The 17,610-nt window shown below is 48.3% G+C and overlaps 1 protein-coding gene across 1 annotated transcript in view; it reads left to right on the top strand.

The window, feature by feature from the left end:
• The window catches only part of insc (INSC spindle orientation adaptor protein), an 811,538-nt gene extending 794,298 nt beyond the window's left edge, over window positions 1-17,240 (top strand). Inside the window, exon 13 of the mRNA XM_086007893.1 lies at window positions 14,883-17,240. Coding sequence (XP_085864019.1) covers window positions 14,883-15,011 — 129 coding nt within the window. The 3' untranslated portion in view covers window positions 15,012-17,240. The remainder of the gene's footprint in view (window positions 1-14,882) is intronic.
• The last annotated feature ends 370 nt before the right edge of the window (window positions 17,241-17,610 follow it).

Genomic DNA, 17,610 nt, shown 5'->3' with positions numbered 1-17,610 from the left:
TAGGCTAACAGGAAATTGTCCACCTTATGCTGCAGTGGAATGTCGTCATCGCACATGGCCCTTACTGCTTTCTTAAAGGTTTGTACGAACCTCTCAGCCAATCCATTTGTGGCTGGATGATACGGGGCGGATGTGTAATGCCTTACCCCATTCCTTTTCATGAATCTTCAAAACTCTTCGGACACAAACTGTGGTCCGTTATCAGAGCAAATCTGCTCTGGCAAGCTGTTCCTGGCAAATATGGTCTGTAGGACTGCAATAGTTTTCTCCGTGGTGGTGGACGACATTTTGATCACCTCAGGCCATTTCGAGTGCGCATCCACGGCTATTAGAAACATTGGCCCAGAACTTGGTGTCGGGGGCTTGCCGCGCGTGCAAGCCCCCGATGTGCGCTCACCCTGCACGCCGACATCTGAAACCTGGCCCGCAGTGGATTTCCTTTCAGTGGCCAGGTTCTGATGTCGGCGCGCTGTGCTAACCTGACGCAGCGGCATAGTTAGTGCGATGTGCCGGCTGGGATCTGGTGAGCACTGTTCAGCCAATCAGGGGAGGGGAAACTTCATTCATAAGTTTGAGAATAAGAACTGTCAAACTCATGAGAAGTACTGCACCCCAAAACACTACTTAAACTTTAAATAAAATTTTTAAAAACATCCCAATCATTAAATTAAGTATAAATAAGTTTAAAAAAATAATTTAAACAATAATTTTTTTTTTGAAAAATATAAATTTTTAATAAAAAGGGTCTAAAACTAAACTTACCTTATTGTAGATTCTTTAAAATAATAAACCTGTGGGAAAAAAAAATTCTAAATTGCACTATAACGCCACTTACCTGTAAAAATAAATACTTAGGTGTGCTTTTTACAAGCGTAAAGACCGGAGGCCTTTACACATGCGCAAATCCCCCAAAACAGAGGAAATCCAAGACGCACGCGCTGCCCCCTACAGCGCACGCACTAGCCTCTTCAACTCTTGGGTGAGAGGAGAGGAAATGCCGGTTTTCAGCGCATGCGCTGTGCATGCTGAAAACCGGCATTTCCTCCGGCCAGACGCGTGAGTACCCCTTCCGTACTCACGCGTTTCGGGAGGAATTTCTGCCCCATTGAGTCCATGAATGGACCAGCAAAATCAATATGCACCCGTTGCCATGGAGATGAGGGCCACTCCCATGGGTGTAGAGGGGCATGTGGTGGTGCATTTTGGACCTTCTGGCATCCTGAGCAGCTGTTTGTCAGGTCCTCGATTTGCTGATCGATCCCCGGCCACCACACATAAGCCCTAGCAAGGCTTTTCATTTTCACCCCTCCCAGATGGCCTTCGTGAAGCTCATTGAGCACGCTCTCCCTTAACTTGGGTGGAATTACCACTCGGGATCCACACATCAAGGTTCCCTGGCATACTGACAGCTGTTCTCTTCTGGATGAGAATGCTGGCAACAGTGAGTCGCCATGTGTTGGCCATCCCTTCACCGTCAAGTCATATACCTGAGACAGTGTCGGGTCATTTCGGGTCTCCTTCTCTATATCAGCGTTAGTTACTGGCAAGCGTTCTATTATAGTCGAATGAAATATTTCGACAGGGTCCACTGCTGGTGCTTCCTCCACAGTAGGCAGTGGCAGGCGTGATAGCCCATCAGCGTTTCCATGCTGTTTCGTGCCCTTATACTCGATTTCATATTGGTTCGCCCCTAGAAAAAGGGACCACCTTTGTAGTCGTTGCACAGTCATCACCGGCACGCCCTTCTTTGGATTAAAGATGGAGACAAGTGGTTGGTGGTCAGTCAGCAAGGTGAACTTCTGCCCGTGCAGACAGTGGTTGAACTTTTTCACTCCCCACACTAGGCTGAGGGCCTCCCTGTCAATCTGGGCGTAGTTACGCTCGGCTGAGGTTAGTGACCGAGACGCAAAGGCTACCGGCCTCTCCGAGCCGTCCGGGAACTTGTGCGACAGCACCGCTCCAATGCCATAGGGTGATGCATCACACGGCAACCGAATTGGTAGTGCTGGGTTGAAATGAGCCAACACCTCTTTTGATGTGATCAATTCTTTGCACTTCTGGAAAGCTCGTTTGCATTCGTCATTCCACTTCCATGGTACCCCCGTTTGTAGTAGGGTGTTCAGTGGGTGTAGTACTGTAGACAAATTCGGCAAGAACTTATGGTAGTAGTTCACCAGCCCGAGGAACGACCTCAGTTGTGACACATTTTCCGGTGCTGGAGCCTTGACTACTGCCTCAATCTTTTCAGGGGACTTATGTAACCCCTCTTCATCAATAACGTGGCCACAATATGAGATCTGCTTCTGGAAAAACTCGCATCTGTGGCAATTTGCTCGGAGCCCATATTCCTTCAATCTAGTGAGAACCTGCTCCAGGTTGGCAAGGTGAGCACTGTCATTTTCGCCCGTGACCAGGATGTCGTCCAAATAACACTGGGTCCCTGGAATCCCTTGCAGGATTGATCCATTGCCCTTTGCCAAATAGCCGGAGCTGATGCTACCCCGAACACCAGCCGATTGTATTGGTAGAGACCTTTATGAGTGTTGATCGTGAGGTACTGTTTCGAGGCTTCTTCTACCTCCATTTGCAGGTACGCCTGGACCAGATCAATCTTAGTGAAGCGTTTCCCTCCAGATAGCGAGGTGAAAATATCTTCAATCCGCGGAAGCGGATATTGTACCGTGTGAAGGATTGGGTTCACTGTCACCTTAAAGTCCCCACAGATGTGAACTTTCTTTGGTTCCCCAGGCATATTACTCAACGACCTCTTCATTACAGGAACGATGGGTGTGGCCCACTCGCTCCAGTCCACTTTGGACAGTACTCCTGAACGTTCCAAACCTTCCAGCTCTGCTTCGACGGCTGGGCGGATCGCATAAGCGATTTTGATCATTGCTGTTATGCCTTTTAATGTTCCAAGTCCCTCCTGGAACACTTCTTGTGCGTCAGTTAGCATTTTTGACAGTCGTCCAGGTGTGGCGTCATCATCCTTTTTGGCATCTACTGTCAGTGCTTGTATGGAATGCCAATCTAGCTGTATCTTCCGGATCCATTCACATCCTAGTAGTGGTGGTCCTCCATCTGGCAATACATATAGGTCCATTTTTGGTGTTTCCTTACCGTTATATACAACGTTCACCCTTATTTTTCCTTTGGGGTAGACTTTTTGCCCCGTGTACGTCTTCAAGACAATCTCTGTATCTCTCAAGAGTATATGTAAGAATAGCCGCTTGTAGTCCCTTCGGTTTATGACTGTTAGGACTGATCCTGTGTCCAATTCCATTTTCACTTGGACTCCAACTATCTTGAGCGTGACCCAGATAGTTTGATGATCCTCCATTTGGATCACCTTATGTAGTTTCAGACAACCCAGCTCCTTGCTTCCGGAGTCTGTATCACTTTTCTGTTCGTCTGAATTACTGTCCGTCACCTTATGTACCTTCTTGTACTTCTCCTGTGGAGATTTCTTGCTGCTGGTTTTCTTTCCCGACCTGCAGACTCTTGCTATGTGTCCTACTTTTCCACACTGTCTGCACACTTTGTCCTTAAACCAGCAATCATTATGGTCGTGTGTTGTTCTGCCGCAGCGATAGCACTTCACTGTTCCGTATGACATTGCATTTGTGCCATATTCTTGCGGTCTCCGTTGTATCTCTGCAGCGCCCCGTGCGGCTGCTTCGTGTGATACTGCCATGCTGAAAGCCTTGTCCAGCGTAAGATCCTTTTCTGATAGAAGCCGTTTCTGGGTTCCTTCACTTTGAAGCTCACACACAAACTTGTCCCTTAAAGTATCTGCTAGTCCCATTCCAAACTGGCAGTGTTTCGATAGCTTGTGCAGTTCCGTTAAATACTCAGCTTTACTTTCATCTTTATGCTGGTTCCTTTTGTGAAACTTAAATCTTTCTGCTATCAGCAGTGGTGTGGGGTTTAAGTGGTTCTGTAGGATTGACACTATGTTTCCAAAATCCTTGTCCACTGGCTTCTCTGGGGTTACTAGGTTTCGCAGTAAGCCATACGTTTTTGCACCCATGGAATTCAACAATACCAGCGCTTTCCTCTCATCTGGCACTTCATACACCTTGCAGTACACTTCTATGCGTTTGACATATGTCATCCAATCTTCGACTTCATTGTCGAACGCTGTGATACCGCCACTCTTCGGCATCCCTGGGTGTGGTTAGACTGGCTCAAAATGGCGTTTTCCCACGCTTTCCCTTCCTCTTGCGGCTCAAAATGGCGTTTTCCCACGCTCTCCCTTCTTCTCCGCTGCGGCTCAAAATGGCGTTTCCCGCGCTCTCCCTTCTCCGCTGCGGCTCAAATTGGCGTTTCCCACGCTCTCCCTTCTTCTCCGCTGCGGCTGCTCGGCCCTTGAACACTGGCTGTGCTCTGCGCATTTCCCTTTCTTCCCTGCTGACGCTGCTCGTCCCTTGAACACCGGCTGCGCTCTGCACGTTTTCCTTCGCACCTCTCTCTCTTCTCCCGTCGACGCCGTTCGGTCCTGGACACCGGCTGCGCCCTGTGCGCTCTACCCTCTCTCTTCTCCCGTCGACGCCGTTCGGTCCTGAACACCGGCTGCGCCCTGTGTGCTCCACCCTCTCTCTTCTCCCGTCGACGCCGTTCGGTCCTGAACACCGGCTGCACCCTGTGTGCTCTACCCTCTCTCTTCTCCCGTCGATGCTGCTCGGCCTTTTCTGTGCCATCGGTCGGCTCTAGCCATCGCTGTCTGGGAAGGGTCTGCGCCGTACCTGTTGCCAGCCCGTTTCGCTGGACCACCATGACTGGAGAACCAAGCCCAGCTCTCAACAGCCTCCCCTGCGATGCTCAAATCTCTGCTGGATGACTGGGCGGTTGCTCGTGGTCGACGCCCATGCTTCTGGCCTCAACTTTCTTCCACTGTTCTCCAGGAGCGAATCCCTGGGAGGTAATGCAGAGTTGCAGGTAGGTTCGAATCTGCCTCGTCGCCACTGTTAGATCCGTGTATTTTTGATGTTGTGTGTTCTTCAATAACTAGACACGAGACTGCAGGAACAATCAACAGGTATTTACTGGATGAGGGTTACTCTAAAACTAAACGTACAGATCCCTACTCAGGGTTTATACACAGGTGTGGTCACTGCCAGTACTACAGTATACAGGAGCTGTAAAAAGTAGTTCTCCCCTTAAAGGTACATACACTACACCGACCACACATCCGCACCATCACCAAGACCACCTACTTCCAACTCTAACAGTGCCTGATTCAGCCCCTGCCTCAGCTCATCTGCTGCTGAAACTGTCACCCATGCCTTTGTTACCTCTAGACTTGATTATTCCAATGTTCTCCTGGCTGCCCCCCACCTTGCACCCTACATAAGCTTGAGCTCTTCCAAAACTCTGCTGCCCGTATCCTAATTTGCACTATGTCCCGTTCACCCATCGCCCCTGTGCTTCCTGACCTACATTGGCTCCCAGTCCAGCAATGCCTCAATTTAAAAATTCTCATCCTTTTCTTCATATCTCTCTATGGCCTCGCCCCTCCCTATCTCTGTAACTTCCTTCAGCCCTACAACCCTTCGAGATCTCTGCGTTCCTCCAATTCTGGCCTCTTATGCATCCCACAGTTTTAATCGCCCCACCATTGGTGGCCGTGTCTTCAGCTGCCTAGGCCCAAGACTCTGGAATTCCCTCCCGAAACCTCTCTGCCTCTCTACGTCTTTCTCCTCCTTTAAGAGGCTCATTAAAATCTACCTCTTTGACCAAGCGGTCATCTATCCTAATATCTCCTTCTGTGGCTTGGTTTCACATTTTTATTGATAATGCTCTTGTGAAGCACCTTGGGACGTTTTACTATATTAAAGGCACTACATAAATGCAAGTTGTTGTTGTTTCTCATCCCAACAAGGGAAGAAGCGTTGCTTGATTTAATTCTGGAAGATGAAATGGGTCAAATAACTGATGTTGGAGTAGGAGAACAATTGGGAAATAGTGACCATAACATTTCAATGTTAGAATAGAAAAGAAGAGTGAAGAATCGAAGCCAAGAGTGCTGGACCGGAAAAAGGAAAAGCTCAATGAGATAAGTGATGATCTGATCTAAAGTAAATGTGGCAGAAAAACACTTCAATGGATCAGCAGTGGGACATCTTCAAATATGCACTAGAGAGGGTACAGAGAAGATTTACGAGGGTGTTGCCAGGTCTGGAGAATTTTAGATATGAGGAAAGATTGGATAGGCTGGGGTTGTTTTCTTAGGAACTGAGGAGGCTGAGGTGAGACTTGATTGAGGTGTATAAAATTATGAGGGGCCTAGATAGAGTGAATGGGAAGGACCTGTTGAGATTCACGTATCTCTGGTAAACAGGATCGAGTGCAAACCAATATGGTGGGTATATTGGCCTAGAAATTCAGTGGGTTGCGCCAGCCGCTAACGCCATAAAAGGGCTATATTTCTGGCGCTAGATACTTAGCGCCTGAACGCAGTCCGATCTGCGCCGACGCCCAAATTCAGTTGACATTTAGCGCTGGCGCAAAGTGTTTGCACCCGCTCAGGTGCGCGTGCAGCTTATGACGTCATATCGTCGCGCAACGCTGTTTGTGCGCCCCAAACCGGAAATTCAGTGGCGCCCGCCCAATGTGGGCATGGCGCTGCTAAGAACTGTGAGGTGGAACGCAAAAGAGGCCCTGTGGGCCTCGGGGAGCGCAAATTAAAGGGCACTTACACTGACCTATAAAGCCCAGCCATTTTGCTGCAATGACTTTACTGCTTTGGATTTCTGGACAGAGACCAAGGGACAGAGGTTACAGATTTGGGACAACATAGGAGAGGTATTTTTGGCTTCTGGCCAGTGCTTTGACATTTGATTCATTGTGATTTATCTGTTCTCAACTTTATTATGGGGGCTGTATGGGGGGCCAACCCTCAGTTGCAGCATTATGTGCGAAGGGCTCGCAGACGCTGTGAGAGAGGGCCAGCCATGCCTAGACGCAGAGGGGCCATCAGGCGTCGGCAACGTAGGCCTTACCCACTCAGGCAATACCGGCAGCAGGTGTCCTATCTCACCATGACTGCGGCGCATTGTGTGAAGAGGCTGCGCTTCAGAAGGGAGGTGGTTGCAGAGATCTGCCAGCTGCTTCACACAGATCTGCGTCCACAGCTGATGTGCAGGACGTCTCTCTCGGTGGAAGTGAAGGTCACGGTGGCTCTGAACTTTTATGCAAGCGGCTCCTTCCAAGCCGCTGCTGCGGACATAGCGAACATCTCCCAGTTCGCCGCGCATCGCTGCATCCGGCAGGTCACCGATGCACTTTACGCGAGGAGACACCAATTCATCTCCTTCCCCATGACCCGACAGAGGCAGGAGCAGCATGCAGTCGGATTTGGCAGGATCGCGGGCTTCCCCATGGTGCAGGGCGCCATTGACTGCACGCATGTGGCTATGCGGGCACCTATCCACAATGCCGAGGATTACCGCAACCGGAAGGGCTACCATTCCCTAAATGTACAGCTGGTGTGTGACCACAGGCAGCGCATCCTAGCTGTCAATGCCCACTTCCCAGGAAGCAGCCACGATGCATTTATCCTGCGCCAGACTACTGTGGCTGACATGTTCGAGGCACAGCCTCCACCAAGGGGATGGCTTATCGGGGACAAGGGCTACCCTTTGTGTACATGGCTCATGACCCCGCTCTGCGCGCCCAGGACCCCAGCGGAGGAGGCATACAACGAAAGCCATCAAGCCACAAGGAACATCATCGAGCAAACGATAGGCGTCCTCAAGCAACGGTTCCGCTGCCTGGATCATTCCGGAGGATCTCTTCAGTATTCGCCGGATAGAGTCTCCCAGTTTGTCGTCGTGTGCTGCATGCTGCACAACCTGGCTATCCGCAGGACTCAGGCACTGCCACCTGGCATTGCACCACCACCTCAGGAGGACGAGCAGGAGGAGGAGGAGGAGGAGGAGGACCAGCCCAGGAGGGAGCAACAAGGGCCAAGGGCCGTCCGCCGGGGGCTTATTGATCGACACTTCTAGGCCCCCTGTCAGGGAATGGCCTGTGGCAATGAACGCACCTGAGGCAGCCGCTCCGCAAGCCCTCAGCCGGTTAACGCAACAACCACTTCAACCATGACACCTGGACATGCTGAATAAATCAAAAGCTTTATTTCACAAACTCAGGGCCCTTCCCACATGAAACAGAAAAACAGACAAGACCCCCAAAAAACAGTCAAAAACATCTGTCACTCCCAAAACCTGGGGAGGACTAACAAAACTTGCCCATCCAAAAGGCCTTCAACAGCGGCCTTACAAAAATAAGCCCCCCCCCCACAACAGAGACACCCCCATGAAAACAAAAAATGCCTTGATCCTCGGCCTTAACAAAATAATGCCCCCCACAACACAAGCCCCCCAATATAAAAGAAACCGCTCTCACCACACTCTAATGGGTGTGCCGAGAGGGCGAGTCCTTAGACAGGCTTCTCCGGCCCCTGGCCAACCTGCTGCTCCGCCTCAACCTGGGCCCTGCGGGTGTGGCGAGGCTGGGGGAAGGCTCATGAGGGCCACAAAGCGTGTCGGCAGATGCCCTTGGGGGTTGGCCTAGACGAGGCCTGGCCCGGGAGGGGCCGGCTGCTGACTGCTGCAGCTGTGGCTGGGCAGCATCAGTCTTAGCAGCAGCTCGTCGCACCTTGGCTGGGGGAGTGGCAGTGTCGGCAGCACCATTGGGGGCAAGCTGGCTGATGGCAGGTGCGCGCTGCTCGCCAGAGACACTGGCACTCGGCCGGGCTGGCAGTGTAGCAAGCGCAGCAATCTGGGGGAGGCCAGACCGCTGTGCTGCAGCAGGGCGGCGGGTGCCATGGCGATGCCTCCGTGCCACAGCGAGTGTGGCAGAAGTGAGTGCCCGAACTGCCCTGGTATGTGCCCGCATCAGCTCTGCCAGTGTCTGGACGGCACCACTCATCTCGCGAGTCGCGTCCTGCGCTGCCGCCAGTTGCTGCACACCCGTGTCCTGCGCTGCCGCGAGTTGCTGCACACCCCTGTCGTGCGCTGCGGCCAGTTGCTGGACACCCCTGTCGTGCGCTGCCATGAGTTGTTCGAACCCCCTGGCCTGTGATTCCCCGAAAGCCACCACACTCTGAGCCAGGGACTCAATGGCGTGAGGCATCTGTTCGACCACCCCCATGAACTCTTGGTGGCGCCGCTCAGATGCCACCGACATCTCATCGAGGACGCGCACCTCCTGGGCGAGGACCGTGTCCGGACTGGAGGGCGGACTCTCCCTCCGGGGAGAAGGCCGCCGAGCTGGCTGACCCTTCCCGCGTGCGTCGACCCCACTTGGGCCAGGTTCTGCCCTCCCCTCCAACACCTCCCCCCTCTGGGCAGAAGGCCGGCGTGCTGCCGGAGCCTTCCCGCGTGCGTCGACCCCACTTGGGCCAGGTTCTGCCCTCCCCTCCAACACCTCCCCCCTCTGGGCAGAAGGCCGGTGTGCTGCCGGAGCCTTCCCGCGTGCGTCCACCCTACTGGGACCAGCTTCGGCCCTCCCCTCCAACACCTCCCCCTGGCTCTCCTGCAGGCCAGACGTCTCCCCTCCATTGCCATCCCCTGGCGCGGAGGAGGGTTCCCCCGATGTGCCGCCTTCCTCCTGGTCCTCGATGTCCTCCTCCTCCAAGGGCCTGGCTCTCTGCGCTTCAGGGACCACCTCCTCCTCACCAGCTGAAAGCAGGAAGGCACAAGAGTAGCTTTAGAGTGAGGACAGGCCGTCAGCGAGGGAGGCCTGAGTGGTGCATTATGCGCATTTGTCGGTCAGTGGGAAAGGATGTAGATCTGATGCGCGAGGGCAACGAGAGAGGTGCAACCGGTCATGTCCTTACCAGTGGGTACCAGTACAGGGTCCGCCTCGCCGATCGCGACAGGGCCAGTCACCCGGCCACACATGAGTCGTGCCACGCTCTCCTCCAGATCAGTGAGCGCCTGGTACTCAGGACGGCCTCCACCAGTGACAGCCTGGCTCCTTACATTGCTCGCCAGCTTGGCCTGCAAGAGAAAGGACGGCCTCTAAGTACAGTGTGGTGCCCTGTCGCTGTGTGCACTGCCTCCCATGGTGGAATAGCTTGGCCAGTGTGGTGCCCTGTTGCTGGGTGCACTGCCTCCCATGGTCGAATAGCTTGGCCAGTGTGTTAAGTGCAGAAAGTGCTATTGATGAACATGCAAGTGCCATTGCTGCGGGAGGAGGGCTGCCCATTAGGCCTTTGAGGTCCCTTTGCCCATAATGTGAGGTGCACATGCAAGGATGAGGGGGACACTGGAAAGGGTACTCACCTTCACCATCCGAGTGAGGTCGTTGAACTTCTTGCGGCATTGGTCCGCACTCCTGGGGACATCACAGGTGGATGACACCCTGCGGGCGATTTTGCCCCAGGCTCTCCTGTACTGGCTCCTGGGAGCCTTCCTGCCACTGTCCGGGCACAGGATCTCTCTTCTCTTCTCCACACCATGAATGAGCACACTCAGAGCATGCTCTGAGAAGCGCTGTGCTCGCTCACGGGCCCTCTCCATTGCTCCAGGCGCTATTTTGGCACACCAGTAGTGCTGAGGCCTAGCTGCAGGGCTCCAGTATGCAGGGCGTGGCAGCAGTCAAAGTTGACCCTTCCCCCTTTAAGAGCTGGCCGGCGTCAGGGTGTCTGCTGTCAATCAAAACATGACCGCACCTGCGCTGCGCCCGGCTTCGGCGTTATTAGGCCGCATCGCCGGCTTAGCGCCGGAACACAGCATTTCAACGCCAGTTTTAGCGCTCGGCCAAACTTAGGGCCATCTCTACTGAATTTCGGCGATGTGGCCTACACTTTCCGGCGGGCGCTAACTTTAGCGAGCGCCCGACTTTAGCGCCCCAAAAGTGTCCAGACTGAATTTCTAGGCCATTGTGTTTAATCAGAGTTTAGGACGGAATATAACACATTAGTAATACAGCAAAAACATACGACCGTGACAAGCAGCTGATATCTGACCCGATCGGACAGACGGCTGGCATACGTAAACAGTTCACTGGCTTCTGGTCTCTCTCTTTCTCTCTCTCTCTCGGGCCTTCGATGGTGAGCATGGGATAACTCTTAAAAGAGCGTTCGACCAGCTGTTCGGCTCTCCCTTGCACCGTCTGTGTGCAAGCCCTTGGGGTGTCACTTTTTATTCTCTTTTTAGGGGTGGGCCTGAGGCCAAGTTATTGACAAGACCATTTAACCTATAGAGGTTCCTCCAAAACTTCATCAACCAATGATAACTTAAGTTCTTTGTCTTGGTGTTTGGATGAAAGCCCTCCCCAAAAGAAGGTCTCATTACTTCATCCAATTTATCTTTCTTGTTTTCACATTTTGAAGGTTCCTCCATTGGAATCCATCTTATCTCTTTTTACTCTCTCCCCCTTTTTCCCAGCAAGTACAAGGCCCGGCCCTGTCCCTCTTAATCATGGCCCCAGCCAGAGCTGTCGCACATTAACCAGTCGCTATCTCACCTGCATCTAGCAAATGGCCCATTCTAAGATGGATATCTTATCCTCCTCAAATTCCTTTCATTCTATGTCTTTTCCTAATTAACTTTTAATTATCTTCACAAGCAGTTCTGCTAAACAAACTCCAAATTCTATCTGTGGAGATTATAATATGGTTATTAGTAATAATGGAAGAAACATAGGCTGGGCCTTCACTGGCCAAATTAAAGATACATTAACAAAGTCAAAACCCTGACTTACAAACAACAGATAACTAGCCTGGCAGGACCATCCTATGGGCCCCCGTGTGGAATGTTTATGTTTCACCTAATCTAACTGATTAAAAAGACTGTCTCAAATTCTAATGCAAGCTTCCCAGGAAAACAAAACTTATCATTTAAAAGCCATATACATTTTTAGGCACCCCTAGTTTCTAACAGACTCTAGCAGAGAGGTCAATAACCAAGGGGCACAGATTTAAAGTAATGGGTAGAAGGATTAGAGGGGAGTTGAGGGGAACTTTTTCATCCAGAGGGTGGTGGGGATCTGGAACTCACTGCCTGAAAGGGTGGTAGAGGCAGAAACCTGCATCACATTTAAAAAGTACTTGGATATGCAGTTGAAGTGCCGTAACCTACAGGGCTACGGACCAAGAACTGGAAAGTGGGATAAGGCTGGATAGCTCTTTTTCGGCCAGCACAGTCACGATGGGCCGAATGGCCTCCTTCTGTGCCATAAATTTCTATGATTCTATGAAATGGATGGAGTACAAAATAAATATATTCAATCATGGTAAAAAGGGAGTGTCAAGGAACAGAGTTCTGTGGATAAATAGAATGAAGATACAATGAAACTTAAAAAGGGACATATGATAAAATTAGGACTAACAATGTTAAATAAAATCACGATAAGAAGGTCTGAAAAGGGAATATGAAAAAAGGCTCTCGAATAATATAAAAGGTAATAATATAATACTGGAATATAAAAAGTCAAAGGAAGATTCACCAAGCTGTTGCCGGAGATGGGAAATGATAGTTGTGAGGAGAGATTTGAGATACTGGGGCTATTTCCACCAGAGCAGGAAAGGCTAGGAGTGATTTAATAGAGGTTTGTAAATTGTTGAATAGTTTTGATAGAGTGAATAAGGAAAGATGATTTTTTCTGGTTGGGGAGTCAGTGACAAGTAACCATCAATTTAAAATTGTCACTGCGAGAGTGAGAAGAGAGGTTAGGAGAAATTACTTTGTAGTGCAGATTATTGGAGCATGGAATGCTTTGCCACAAGAATGGTTAAGGCAGAGACCATTTCATCTTTTAAGGGAAAATTGGATAAATATTTGAAACAGAGATATGGGGAGCATGTGGGGGAGTGGGATCTGTTTTGGTTTGCTCTAGCAAAGAACCAGCACAGACATGATGGGCCAAATGGCCTCCTGTGTTGTAAACTTCTATAGTTCAATATTAAAAATCAGTCATAAACAGATCAAAAAATCGTCCTAAACTTTTGATCATTTACAGGAACTTCAAAAGAAAAGGCTACAGTGAGCTTTCGGGAGATTGAGACGTGTTGGTACAAAAAACGAAATTACTGGGAGATGTGCAGAGGAGCTGCTACAGCAGCACCTACTGGATGGAGGCCTGAATTATGAACACCCATTGTTAAAAGAATTAGCTCGGGAATTCCCATTTTAAAAGCTGACTTGGAATGATTGACAAACAGTTGACACAAAAGCATTATTCAAAAACCATGTTTTTCAGACAGGAAGTGCATGCATGTGCAAAATTTTTAATATGATGTAACACAGACGAGAACATTGTAGTAACATAGTAATCACCGGGAATTTGAGAACAGATACTAATGCTTAAGAGATGAATGTTTTACAATGGCCCATAATTTCTGATAGGAGGCTTCCTGCATGCAGATGCCTCCTATCGGAAAAAAATCTACGCTCTTACCTGAGGGCTCCCGAGGTCCGGACATTTCTGATGCTGGGCCTCTCCACAGTCGAAATGCGCAGGGCCCACGTATCCCAGGGGCGCAGCCGGTTCGCAAGCGTCCCTGGGATCACGTGGGCCAGGCCAGCCAATTGGCGAAGGGAATCTCCCTTCATACTTTTGACAGATAGACCTGTCAAAAGTATGAATGGAGATCACCCCAAAAACACATCAAAACATTAAATACATTTTTAAAAAACCATCACGTTTTTAAAATGAGTTAAAATGACATTAAATGAAATATTTTAAACAAAAATTAAATTTTTGGAAAAAAATAAGTTAAGTTTTTTACGGGGCTAAAAATAAGCGTACCTTTTTAAAAGTATTTTTAAATTATAAATAAGAAAAACAAATTTTTAAAAAAACTTTTTTAAACTCTTTTTACCAGGTGTAAGATTTCTAAGGGTTTTCAGCGGGCGGAGGTTCTGCAGAAAGCGGAACTATCCGCCCGCAGAGGCCCTTCTCCAGGGCAGGCGTCCGATCTGTCAAGAGCATTCATGACAGACCGGAAGTGCCGGTTTTCAGCACATGCGCTTCGCATGCCTGAAACCGGCATTTCCGATGTCCCTACAGGTGTGGACACAGCTCGTGCACACCTATTGTCATTGGGAAATACGGGACAATATGAAACAGTTTACTGCCTCTGATCTACTGGGAAGAAAAATGACTCAGGGTTCCCACTCCTGATCAATAATGCATGTTGGAAAATACATGTGCCAGAAAGCCTGCCGACACTCATTGGGAAGGCTCACAAGTAAATAGCTACTTGGATGAGGAACTGGAGAGCTGCCGGCAACCGTAGACCTGTAGTCAAGCATGCGTCAATGCCGTTCAGAAAAAAAGAGAGAAAATTGGATAGGAACAAGAAAGAACTTGCATTTATATAGTGCCGTTCATGTCCTCAGGACTTCAAACCAGTGAGTTACTTTTGATGCAGCAGGCAGTTTGTACATGGCAAGATCCTACAGCCAACAAATTAATGAATGGAAAAGATTGGGGGAGGAATGTTGCCCTGAACACCATGGGAAATTCCTGTTCTTCTACGAATTGTGTCATGGGTTCTTTAATGTTCATCAGAGCCATCAGACAGGAAGAAAAATATATGGCAAGGGAAATAAAGGAATAGGCCAGACATGTGAAAATAGATTTGGCAATGTATGATATTGCTAAAATAGTCAGAATGTAGTTCTACAAATAGACCAGCAAAAGAAATAATATTAATATAAAAGAAATGTAACATCAACCATCAAATGCCTCACTTTTCAGAACAGATCAATTTATATAATAATAAATAAAGAAGTGCAGGTTAATCATTGGGAAGTGCAATTCCACTTGCTTTGGTTCAGAGGTTCTAGACATGCATTAGCACTTCACTAATTCTATTGATATGCCAATATAATTTTTTCTGATCCATAGCTCTCTGTTTATTCTAGGCAGCATTACGGAGACTGGCAGCTTCCTGCCCACAAAGCTTTCAGGACACAGACTACCAGCAGTTAATCAAACCCCGGCTTGTGGATTCTTTCTTACTCTGCTCAAATATGGAAGAAAGTTTCGTCTGAAAATGATTTGAAAAAATCTGAAGAACACTTGAAAACCTGGACTTAATCACCACTGCTGAAGAAAAGTGCTAGGTTTTAATACTTTCATTCACAAAACAAATAAAGAAATAACTATTATAAATTTTACAAAAAAAAAAGGCAGAGACACATCAATGGAAGATGCTGCAATGCTTCATACTGTTGAACATTCTCTAAGAATGTGTCTGCAGTCAAATCTCATTCAAAGGCTCAGTACCACATCACACTGTCCATTTCTCCACTAAGACATCAACAGAGCTTCCTTATTTGAAACTTTAAAAAATATTTGTTTCCATAATTTACTTGCCAGTGGACTAAAAGTAAGTACATGATGAACAGAGATTGACTTTGAGTTTATAAACTTGGAGGGAACATCCCATCTCTGCAGGTTTCCGATGTCACTATCCCTAGCACGTAAAGAAAATTGTTGCCAGTGGTGAACAAGACTATTCAGAAAAAGATACTGGGGGTAATTTTCATCTTCCATTGGAGGGATCTCCTCTGCCAGGCTGCCCCTAGGCGGTGAGGTTAAAAATTACCCCCATTGATCCTTCAAAGTTTTTTTTTTAACATGGTACCTCATTGCAAACTCATGCAGAAATTGTTACAGTACAAATTCCCCTATTATGGGAGCAGTGGAAATATTTATTATATGAAAGGGCTGTAATAAAAAAAAATCCATAATGAGGATCGACTGTAGTTGGAACCAACAGCAACTAAAAGAGTTTTTAAAAAAGTACCCATAGAAAATAAAGCATAAACTCACAGAATGCTTTTCCAATATACCTAGCCAAAAAATACCTGCTGTCTTTTAGCAGGCACTTATGGTGAGGGGGGAAAAATAAGCCACCTTTTCTCTTTACCTATCATGACAGATGTTTCCAGTCTGTTTATTCTTTAAAAAGTCAAATAACCTAGTTCCTAGTAAATTGAATTTCACGTTTTTGTCCATAACACTAAAAGTTAAACTAACTTGAAAGTTTGCTCAGGATGTGCCAACTAAAGAACCCTGCAAGAAACTGCAGCCTGGGGGGGGGGGGGGGGGTGAATGGGTGGAGGTGGTTAATAGGCAGCGATGTTAAATAAAAGGAATTGTTTTTCTGGCTGGCAGAATATTTATCTATCAGCGGGTAGCTGGAACTGATTTGTTAGACAGAAGTTGATGTTACCAAAATCTTGGCAAACAAGTACATGTTTAACTGCTAAGCTTTATTTTGTGCCTTAGCTATTTTTGGTAATAAAATGCATGCTTTCACTGAGAGGGAGGATGGATAACTTGATGCCCATATTAAAAACTGCAGAAACTCCACAGTGGTCAAGTTACATTACAGTATTTTTAGAAATATTTACTCATAAAATCATCAACTTTTACAGCACAGGAGGAAATAATTTGATCCATTGTGTCCATGCGAGCTCTCCAAACGGACTCTCCATTTAGTCCCTAATTTTTCTTTATACCCTGTTCAAATATTTATCCACTTCCCTTTTAAAATTATGATGCATTCTGCTTCTACCACTGTTTCTGGTAGAGCATTCTATGCCCTAACAACCTTCTCTACATAATAAAAAAAAACCTCCTAAACTCCCCCTTTGTTCTTTGGTACCCCAGTTTCTCTGATATAGTAACTGTTAAGCTTGCCCAGCAGTAACTATACAGAGAGACTAGGACAAGTCCAACACTATATTGAGAGATGGGTGTGCCCAACAATAACTATATCAGAAAGACGATAGCAAGCCCAACACTAACTATATTAAAGGGACTGGGGACTGTCCAGCAGTAACTATATCAGTGAGACTGCGGTAAGCCCAACACTAGCTCTATAAGAGAGACTGGGGTGAGCCAAACAGTAAATATATCCGAGATAGTGGGGTACGCACGACAGCAGTTACTGCAAGTGAAACTGGTGCAAACCCATCTGAAACTATACTAGAGACTGTGGTGACCAGAACAGTAAATATAAGAGAAACTGTTGCGAGTCCAACAGTTACTATATTGGAGAGACTGGGGTAAGCCCAGCACTATATCAGAGAGACTGGGGTAAGCCCAACACTATCGGAGAGACTGGGGTAAACCCAACACTATATCGGAGAGACTGGGGTAAGCCCAACACTATAACTGAGGGACTGGGGTAAACCCAACACTATAGCGGAGAGACTGGGGTAAGCCCAGCACTATCGGAGAGACTGGGGTAAGCCCAACACTATAACTGAGGGACTGGGGTAAGCCCAACACTATATCAGAGAGACTGGGGTAAGCCCAGCACTATAGCGGAGAGACTGGGGTAAGCCCAACACTATCGGAGAGACTGGGGTAAACCCAACACTATATCGGAGAGACTGGGGTAAACCCAACACTATATCAGAGAGACTGGGGCAAGCCCAACACTATATCGGAGAGACTGGGGTAAGCCCAACACTATAACTGAGGGACTGGGGTAAGCCCAACACTATATCAGAGAGCGTAGTTTTTCCAGCATTTTCTGTTGTTATTTCGGATTTCCAACATCTGCAGTATTTTGCTATCGTACTATATCAGAGAGACTGGGGTAAGCCCAGCACTATCGGAGAGACTGGGGTAAAC

The sequence above is a fragment of the Somniosus microcephalus genome, chromosome 15, assembly GCF_052327205.1.
Source record: "Somniosus microcephalus isolate GS21.2 chromosome 15, FLI_Smic_1.0, whole genome shotgun sequence".
Taxonomy (NCBI): domain Eukaryota; kingdom Metazoa; phylum Chordata; class Chondrichthyes; order Squaliformes; family Somniosidae; genus Somniosus; species Somniosus microcephalus.
The sequence above is the reverse complement of the archived record's forward strand: the minus strand, read 5'-3'. Positions and strand labels throughout refer to the sequence as shown.